Genomic DNA, 10,000 nt, shown 5'->3' with positions numbered 1-10,000 from the left:
GTGAGTTATGTTAGGGGCGGGGCTACAGGGTGAGTTAGGGGCGTGACTACAGGGTGAGTTAGGGGCGTTGCTACCGGTGAGTTATGACAGGGGCAAGGGGCAAAAGGTGAGTTAGGGGCGGGGCTACAGGTGAGTTAGGGGCGGGGCTACAGGTGAGTTGGGGCGGGGCTACAGGTGAGTAGGTTTGACACTCCCTGTGTTGCCAGGCGACCATGGAGGCCCTGCTGGCGTCTGGACTCCAGAAACAGGCGGACCACCTCTACCGGGACTTCAGAGTGTCGGACAAGAGGTGTGTGTGTGTGTGTGTGTGTGTGTGTGTGTGTGTGTGTGTGTGTGTGTGTGTGTGTGTGTGTGTGTGTGTGTGTGTGTGTGTGTAATGGTCTGTGTGTTTGTAATGGCCTGTATGTGTGTGTGCGTGTGTGTGTGTGTGTGTGTGTTAAGGTACTGGTGGCTGAAGCTGAAGTCATTGGCTGAGAAGGAGGAGTGGGAGGAGCTAGAGAAGTTTTCCAAGAGCAAGAAGTCTCCGGTTGGCTACCTGGTAGGACCCTCCCCCTCCCTCCTCCTCCTCCTCGTCCTCCTCCTCCTCATAACCCTTTGTGGAGGTGTGTATAAAGAGGAGTAATAAGTCTCTCTCCTCTTCCTCCTCCTCCTCTTCCTCCTCCTCTTCCTCCTCCTTCTAGCCCTTTGTGGAGGTGTGTATGAAGAAGAGTAATAAGTACGAAGCCAAGAAGTACGTTACCAAGGTAACGCCGGAGCAGAGGGTCCGCGCACACCTGACCATAGAGTGGGTACCTGTCTGTCTGTCTGTCTGTCTGTCTGTCTGTCTGTCTGTCTGTCTGTCTGTTTTGAGTTGTCTATATTATACTGTCTATACATGTATCATCTAGTTGATTATATTATATTCTCTCCTCCCCCTCCTCCTCTCTCCTCCTCCTCCCCCCCTCCCCCTCTCTCTCCCCCCTCTCTCTCCCCCCTCCCCCCCTCCTCTCTCCCCCCCCCCCCTCCCCCTCTCTCAGGGACGTTGAAGGGGCAGCTGATGCGGCCATAGAGAGGAGGAGCGAGGCAGAGATCGGGACGGTGATCTCCCACTGCTCCTCCTCCTCCTCCTCCTCCCAGCGCCTCCTGCTGGACAAACTGCAGCGCGCCCTGACCACCGCCAACAGGAAGTGACCACCGCCACCAGGAAGTGACCTCAGAGGCTGGAGACTTTAGTTAACGATGAGGGTCTGTGTTTGTGTGCACTAATTAATAAACAAATAAAGCCTTACAAAGTTACTCATCGTTTCATATAACCACTCCTAGAGGGTGGGGGGGGGTGAGGTACTGAGGGGGGGGGGGGACTGAGGGGGGGGGTGCGGTACTGTGGGGGGGGTGAGGTACTGAGGGGGGGGGGGGTTGAGGGGTACTGAGGGGTATTGAGGGGGGGGGGGGAGGTAGTGAGGGGGGGGGATGAGGGGTACTGTGGGGGGGGTGAGGGGGGGGCGGAGGTACTGAGGGGGGGGGATGAGGGGTACTGAGGGGGGGGCGGAGGTACTGAGGGGGGGGCGGAGGTACTGAGGGGGGGGGATGAGGGGTACTGAGGGGGGGGCGGAGGTACTGAGGGGGGGGCGGAGGTACTGAGGGGGGGGGATGAGGGGTACTGAGGGGGGGGGATGAGGGGTACTGAGGGGGGGGCGGAGGTACTGAGGGGGGGGCGGAGGTACTGAGGGGGGGGGATGAGGGGTACTGAGGGGGGGGCGGAGGTACTGAGGGGGGGGGATGAGGGGTACTGAGGGGGGGGCGGAGGTACTGAGGGGGGGGGATGAGGGGTACTGAGGGGGGGGGATGAGGGGTACTGAGGGGGGGGGATGAGGGGTACTGTAGGGGGGGTGATCTTCTGAACATCACGGCTGTATGTGAGCTAGAGGATAAGCGAGTTCTCTCACTTCAACTAAACTAGGGGAGCTTGATGACCTGAGTCCAGGTCAGGTATGAGGAGACGTTATGGCTCCCCGCCAGCAGGCTGCAACAAACCCAGTGGGTCGCACAACACACTGCCAGACGTTTCTCGTTCCTCTCATGTTCGATGGGTTCTGTGTCCTGTGTTCATGGTGCTGCTGGAAGTGCTGCAGCTCTTAAAGAAGCCTTCAGCAGGACCCCGCAGACAGGCAGAGAGTCGGCATAACGAGACGTGTGTTCGTCCACAAAGCGGCTGCAACCAGGTGAGCTGATTCCTTTACCGGTTCACCGTTCTGCAAGGAGTTGTAGACCCGTTCTGATATAGAGGGTGGAGGTCTGATATAGAGGGTGGAGGTCTGATATAGAGGGTGGAGGTCTGATATAGAGGGTGGAGGTCTGATATAGAGGGCGGAGGTCTGATATAGAGGGTGGAGGTCTGATAGAGGGTGGAGGTCTGATATAGAGGGTGGAGGTCTGATATAGAGGGTGGAGGTCTGATATAGAGGGTGGAGGTCTGATGTAGAGGGTGGAGGTCTGATAGAGGGTGGAGGTCTGATATAGAGGGTGGAGGTCTGATATAGAGGGTGGAGGTCTGATATAGAGGGTGGAGGTCTGATATAGAGGGCGGTGTGGGCCGGTGTGGGAGGAGTCAGAGCAGTCCTTGCTCTACGTTGACGCCGTCGGGCAGAAGATCCAGTATGTCTCTCTCTCTCTGTGTCTCTCTCTCTCTCTCTCTCTCTCTCTCTCTCTCTCTCTCTCTCTCTCTCTCTCTCTCTCTCTCTCTCTCTCTCTCTCTCTCTCATGCTTTGTTAGCATGACTATTGGTAAGCCAAACAGTGTTGCCAAAGCATTACAAAGCATTACAAATATTACATATCATAACAATAGAGAACGTCAGAACAATACGTACATATATCAACCTGTAACAATATAACATAACATACTGATGTATATATATATAATTAATAGTAAAAAAAAAGAAAAGAATTCAAGTCATTCAATTAATGAAATGAAAAGCTACATAAAAGGCATTATAGGTTACTAATAATCAGTTATCAATAAAACAGTGAGGCCTGGTGTAGAATGTCATCCTCTCATGTTGTGGCGAGCTGAAATAAACTGTCCTGCGAGGACGGAGCTCTCTTTTCTCTCTCCCATTAACATTTGTAGTTGGTCTACATGGGAGTTTATAAAATGTGGGTGTTTTTGACCAAATTTGCTAAAATATACTTCGCAGACATTTTTGAATTTGGGGCAGTGTAGGAGGAAGTGCTGCTCGGTCTCTACAGCGGCTCTTCACACTGCTGGCTCAGCCACTCCTCTTTGGGCAGCCATGATTTCCTGTGTCGGCCTGTTTCTATGGCCAGGCTGTGAGCGCTCAGTCTGTACTTTGTTAACATCATTTTGTGTCTAACATCAGTGACTGTGGTCAGGTAGGGGGCCACAGTGTACTGTCTATTTAGGGCCAGATAACACTGCATTTTGCTCTGTGTGTGTGCTTTAGTGTTCCAATGGGTGAGGTAGGTTTGTTTCTGATGTTTTATAATTTGGTTGAGACTAATTGGTATGTTCTCCGACTGGTCCTGGGGCTGAGCAGAGGGGGAACCTGTCTGTGGACAGAGCCTCAGGACCAGCTGAGTGAGGGTTGGACTCCTGTTCACCTCTTGGCTTTGCAGGGCTTTGTGCTGGAAGGAGTGGGGTCCACTTTGTTTTAGATGTAGCCTATATTTAATCGATCGTTTTTGGATTATTAATATTAATTAATATTAATTAATGTCTGTCTCTCTCTCTCTCTCTCTCTCTCTCTCCCTCCCTCCCTCCCTCGTTCCCTCCCTCTCTCTCTCTCTCTCTCTCTCTCTCTCTCTCTCTCTCTCTCTCTCTCTCTCTCTCTCTCTCTCTCTCTCTCCCTCTTCTCTCTGTCGCTTTCTCTTCTCTCTCTTTCTCTCTCTCTCCCTTCCTTTTTCTCTCTGTCTCTCTCTCTCTTCCTCTCTCTCTCTGTCTCTCTCTCTCTCTCTCTCTCTCAGTCCCTCTCTTTCTCTCTCTCTCTCTCTCTCTCTCTCTCTCTCTCTCTCTCTCTCTCTCTCTCTCTCTCTCTCTCTCTCTCTCTCTCTCTCTCTCTCTCTCTCTCTCTCTCTCTGTCTGTCTCTGTCTCTCTCTATTACTCTCTCTCTATCTTAACATTTATGAACTTACAGTAACATTAATCAACTGTTAAAGTAACATTAATAAATGTTAAAGTAACATTAATGAACTTAACAGGAATGAACTCACAGTATCATTAATGAATTCACATGAACATGAATTAACTGTTACAGAAACGTGATGGAACTGTTACAGTAACATGAGTGAACTGTTAAAAATAAAGTCTTTGTCTACAATCGAATGCGGGTATCGTTTGAACGATAAAGTTTCGATGCTGCTTGATACTGGGTTGCTTCGGTCGATACCTTCGTACCAATACCCAGTCCTACAGAACCTGTACTATACTGTTAGAGAGTTGTTATGAACCTGGCATTAATAAAGTGACATCCTTCTGTCAAGCCTTTGTGGATTACTAATGATGGTAACAGTCCTATACACTTCCAGTGGTGCAAATAAACGTATTATACGTAGTACTTAGAAGAAAGTACTCTTCATGTGAGTGTACTACATTAACATTGTACCTAAATTAATTTAGTACACAAACTTACCACAATAACTATTTGCAATTTAGTACTTTTTCACTGAAATGCAGCTTAAAATTAACTTTCATTAAAGTAAACTTTATGCGAGTGTACTTAAATCCCCATCTAATGTAGTGAGATTGAAGTACACTTTAATAAAGCATTTCAATAGTGTATTACAAAGGACTTGAAAATAATTATACTTTTCATAAGTAAACTAAATACAACTATGAGTATTTGCAATTTAGTATACTTTTAAGTACCCTTACATACAACTTACAATACTCACACACCAATAAAGTTTATTTTATTTAAGTACAACATCATTTATTAAATTTTTTATTTAAGCAACATTACCCCAAATCCAACAAAAGAATAGTCCCTTACGTGTACACAATAAATACAAGGACTAAAATCCTAGAAGAAGCAGGCATTACAAATCATCAACAGGTGTGCACGTATCTTTAATAAATGAACATGTTCTGCGGCCGTTTGCTTCCCAAGAGAACACAAGGAATCAAGATTCAGTTTAAAGTAATTTACAGAATGCAACATTATCCCACAGACCTCTTGGTCTATATGAATAAAATATAAAATCTGCTTTAAATCAGGTCGTAAATCAGGATTATGACAAAAATGATATCAGAGCCCCTAAGACCAAAACTGGTGATGTCTGAAAATATAAAAACATTCACCATCGATAGTTATTTTATATACATTTCAAATAATAAATGTGCTTCTCTAACTATGGAAAATCGTAAAGTTTTGTGGTTTATCATGCTATACTTTACAAAAGAGAGAGAGGGAAAGAAAAAGAGAGAGACACAGAGACATGTGACATGTTTACACATGTGTGTGTTTGTGTGTTTATACGTGTGTGTGTGTGTGTGTGTGTGTGTGTGTGTGTGTGTGTGTGTGTGTGTGTGTGTGTGTTATCCGTATTCAACCCAGACCGAGGGGAGGGATGGAGAGAGAGAGAGAGAGAGAGAGAGACAGAGAGACAGAGAGACAGAGAGACAGAGAGAGAGAGAGACAGAGAGACAGAGAGACAGACAGACAGACAGACAGACAGACAGACAGACAGACAGACAGTATAACACAGAGACACCAGGCCATTTCCCCCCCCCCCCTCACGCACCCTTCATGTGTGTGTATCTATAACTGACACAGAGACGCTGAGGACCAGGAGGACGGGGGGGAGGGGGGAGGGAGAGGGAGAAGGGGGGAGGGAGACGGGGGGAGGGGGAGACACGGGGGTTCTCCCTCTCCCCCGCCTGTTTGTTTTCTACAACCGACACAGAGACGCTGATCCCCCCCCCACCCAGACCCCCGGGAGGAGGTCCTCCTGGGTGAAGGAGGAGCAGAAGGTGTGGAGGTGTGTCAGTGTGTCTGAGGACCCTCCTCCACCTGGGGACACTCTGTAGAAGGACAGAGAGCCAGCAGGCCGGTCCAGATACACTCCTACTCTGGTGGAGCCAGCGGGGGGGAGAGGGAGGGCTGTCTGTCTACCGTTGTACCGGGCAGAGTAATGATCATCATCACAAACAAGAATCCAGGACTTGTTGTTCTCTCCAAGCCTGCTGTCAACACCCATTCTTTTCCTTGTGATTCCTCTGTATGTCACTGCTATAACAACCCATCCTTCCCTCTCTACCTCCCAGTAACAGCGGCCAGTCAGAGCCTCTCTACCCAACACCTGGGACAGGGAGTCAAATCTCTCTGGGTGATCCGGATGCGACTGGTCCTCTTCAACCCACGTCACCTTCCTGTTGTCCTCAGACAGAGAGAGTTCTCTGTGGGCCGTGTTGGGGTCCAGTGTGAGGTCACAGGCATCTGAGGGAGAACCAGACATGATGAGCTGCTGAACCGCTCTTCATCATCATCATCATCATCATCATCATCATCATCATCATCATCATCATCATCATCATCATCATCATCATCATCATCACATGTTCCCTGAGCATGGGGGGGAGTCATGTGTCATTAAGTTTCATTATAGTCCCGGGTCCCGGTCCTGGGACATGATGAGTTGCCGAACCATTCTTCATCATCATCATCATCATCAGCTTTAGAAATATTTGTGAACATTGTTTATAAGATCATTGAAGTGAAACTTCAATGTAAATCCCATGTGTGTGTGAGTGGCTGTCCCATTCAAACATTGAAGCCTAGAAAAATGGATAAACTGAATCTACTACCGTAATATTGACACGACATATACATATTATACATCAAAACGTTCAGCATGATGAGGTCATTGCTTCTATGGAATATCTAAGCCATAGTCAACATACTTTTAAAGATATTAGACTTTGAAAGGTTCCGATACACATCCATTGTAATCCACCTGTGTAAACAACAGACTGAACCAGCTGAGCTCACATACAGGCTGGAAACTAACTGGTGATACCATAGACCTGGTTCATACATTCTATATATAGACATGTACACATACGTACACACACCTATAACAAACATACTAGACATACATCAACACAGGGAAACATAGCTACACAAACGTATACAAGTCCACATGTGAATGACGGACGTCACCTCCTGCTGTGTGGATGGACTTTCCATCTCAATAGTGAGTGTGTTTTGTGATGAATCAAACAGACACTTACACTTCTTTAGAGCTGGTTTCAGCCTCCACACTCCACCGTGCTCCACACTGGGGGGGAAACAAAGTGAGAGCAGCATGTTGAAACATTCACCTTCATCATCTGCTGTCTCATCACGTTCTACACAACTTGAGTTATAGCTGCCTCTTCAAACCACTTCATCTAGCAGCAGCTTGAATCCTTGAAGGAGACTTTGTCCCTGAGTGGTGAGCTGTCCTCTCCATACCTGAGAGTGTCCAGTCTCCAGCGTGGATCCTCCAGTCCAGCAGAGAGCAGCGCAGCTCCAGGGTCTCCTGGGTGATTGTAGCTCAGGTCCAGCTCTCTCAGATGGGAGGGGTTGGAGCTCAGAGCTGAGGCCAGAGAAGCACAGCCTCTCTGTGTGACCAGGCAGCCAGACAACCTGCACACACACACACACACACACACACACACACACACACACACACACACACACACACACACACACACACACACACACACACACACACACACACACACACACACACACACACACACACACACACACACACACACACACCATTTATTGTATCTGGTTGAGAGCAGTTTGTACTAAAGTAACCACATTTATAAAGTGTATTCATTCCATTTGGAGGACAAGCTTTATTGATACTTCATGGAGACAAAGCTGTGTCACCCTGAGAGTCTGAGAACAGGAAGAGGAAGTGGGGAGATGACACCATCACAGACAGCAGAACTTCCTTCACTTGGATGTGAAACAGGAACAAAGGAACAAATGCTCCTTTCTCAATAGCTACACCTCAATGAGATATTGTTCAGTTATAGTCAGGAGAAGTCTGCTGTGTTTGGTACGCTAAGAACGTTTCTTCACAGGTTCTAACATTGTGTAGAACCAGGGAGAGTTTTGTCAGCAGAGAAAGAGCAACGTAAATGCATCAGGCAGGAGCAGCACTTACTGGAAGCTAGAATAACCAGTTTGAAGAAGAGGCTCGCTGATAACTGACCTGAGAGTTTCCAGTGTACAGTGTGGACTCCCCAGTCCAGCAGAGAGCAGATTCACTCCTGAATCCTGCAGATCATTGTTACTCAGGTCCAGCTCTCTCAGACTAGAGCTGGAGCTGAGAACTGAGGCCAGAGCTTCACAGCATCTCTCTGACAGATCACAGCCATTGAGCCTTCACACAAAATAAACCGAACATGTTAGGAATTTTAAAATAACATAAATATATAAGTTATTCCATAATAAAGGCATTTCATTAGTTTAACAAAAAATACTAAAAAATTAAATGTATAAATGTTCGTAAAATATTCAATGCAAAATGTTAAATGCTTCTTTAGTTTAGATTGAAAATGTTTTTAAATTAAAACTACCTCTATGTTCTATTGTTCTGAATATTCTTTTATGTGTACTGTACAGTGTTAATTTCGTTAACGAAAAATATGACGAAAAATGTTCGTCAACGACCTTTTTTCCGTGACTAAGACGAGACGTTGACGAGCTAAAAATAGATCTGTGATAATAAAAACGATGACGAAATGTCATTCAGTACACTCCCGTAAGGTTCTTATGCAACTGTTCACTCCTCCAGTAAATAGGACGGATCTTAGCTACGACTTGGCAACGGGAGGTATGGTCCACTCAGCTATGAGCTAACGTTATGCATTGTACATGATTCGAAATTCTTCCCAGCTTTTATTCCACAGATTCTAGGGTCTATAGCATATAACCACGTTGTCTGATTACAGTTTAATTCATTTTTCACAATTTACCGGCTCTCGTTTTGAAGAAAATCACCGCGCCATTCGTTTCAATGGGAATCGCCACGGTCTATACTCCAACATAAGGTGGACTTTGAAATTCGTCCCAGCCTTTATACCCAAGATACTATCGGGTTTATAGCATATAACCGTGTTTTCTCATTACAGTTTAATGCATTTTTCACAATTTACCAGCTATCGTTTTGAAGGCTGAACAGACAAGAGTAGTAAAGTGTGACGTCACGTTTCGAGAGCAACAGATTTTCGGTTCTGCACAACCAAATTAACAAGGGGAAATCCTATGGCACACAAACCTTTTATAGAAAAGGAACAATCTTTTTGCGAATTGATTTGTAAGTTTGCTTTACCAATGATGTAAGTAATATTGAGAATAGATTGTCTTCATATTAAAAAAAAAACTAAACTAAACTAACGTGTACAAACGTTTCCTTTTAATACCCAGGGGAATACATGAACGCCTCGACATTTTTCGATTGGTAGTGATTTTCACCTCTTGAAATTGATTTATTTTAATTTTGAAAGAAACAACACATGGAAGCAATGGAGAACACCATCTCTCGTTCGGTTGTTTAGAACTGAAAATCCGGTTGCCAGGACAACGTAACGTTTTCACTTTAGTACTCTATTTGAGTGGAACAACTTAGCAGGTGTCCATATAGCCTATATAGGGTTAGCCTAATTGAACTAGTTTAAAAAGAGAAAACATTTTGACTAAAAGTAATGACTAAAAGTTGACTAAAATGTAAGGAATTTTCGTAGACTAAAACTAGACTAAAACTACAAAGGAAAACAATGACTAAAATGTGACTAAATATAATAAGCATTTTCGTCAAAAGACTAAGACTAAGACTAAATCTAAAATAGCTGACAAAATTAACACTGGTACTGTAATACATTAAACGTTAATAGGACACCTACAAAGATGCTTTGTATATTATTCTATAACTTAACTTAACTTTATTCTGTTATGAGTAGAATAGTAAAACATGTTGTTATGAACTTACAGGGATCTTTTGC

At 45.6% G+C, this 10,000-nt stretch overlaps 2 protein-coding genes across 3 annotated transcripts in view; one reads left to right on the top strand and one right to left on the bottom strand.

Annotated features, from left to right (window-relative positions):
* The window catches only part of LOC115542068 (VPS16 core subunit of CORVET and HOPS complexes), a 24,446-nt gene extending 23,171 nt beyond the window's left edge, over nucleotides 1–1,275 (top strand). For both annotated transcript variants that reach the window (XM_030354160.1, XM_030354159.1), the window contains 4 exons: nucleotides 207–289; nucleotides 442–538; nucleotides 681–784; nucleotides 1,017–1,275. In XM_030354160.1, the coding sequence (XP_030210020.1) occupies nucleotides 207–289; nucleotides 442–538; nucleotides 681–784; nucleotides 1,017–1,170 (438 nt within the window). In that variant the 3' untranslated portion in view covers nucleotides 1,171–1,275. The remainder of the gene's footprint in view (nucleotides 1–206; nucleotides 290–441; nucleotides 539–680; nucleotides 785–1,016) is intronic.
* A 6,184-nt stretch (nucleotides 1,276–7,459) lies between these two features.
* The window catches only part of LOC115542796 (NLR family CARD domain-containing protein 3-like), a gene marked incomplete at its 3' end in the record, with an annotated part of 6,859 nt that continues 4,318 nt past the window's right edge, over nucleotides 7,460–10,000 (bottom strand). The window contains exons 5-6 of the mRNA XM_030355213.1: nucleotides 8,209–8,379; nucleotides 7,460–7,625 (exon numbers count right to left, since the gene is read on the bottom strand). Of these exons, the coding sequence (XP_030211073.1) occupies nucleotides 7,460–7,625; nucleotides 8,209–8,379 (337 nt within the window). The remainder of the gene's footprint in view (nucleotides 7,626–8,208; nucleotides 8,380–10,000) is intronic.

Source organism: Gadus morhua, chromosome 4, assembly GCF_902167405.1.
Source record: "Gadus morhua chromosome 4, gadMor3.0, whole genome shotgun sequence".
NCBI classification, from domain to species: Eukaryota; Metazoa; Chordata; class Actinopteri; order Gadiformes; family Gadidae; genus Gadus; species Gadus morhua.
Note: the sequence above shows the minus strand (reverse complement) of the source record. Positions and strands in the feature narration are given on the sequence as shown.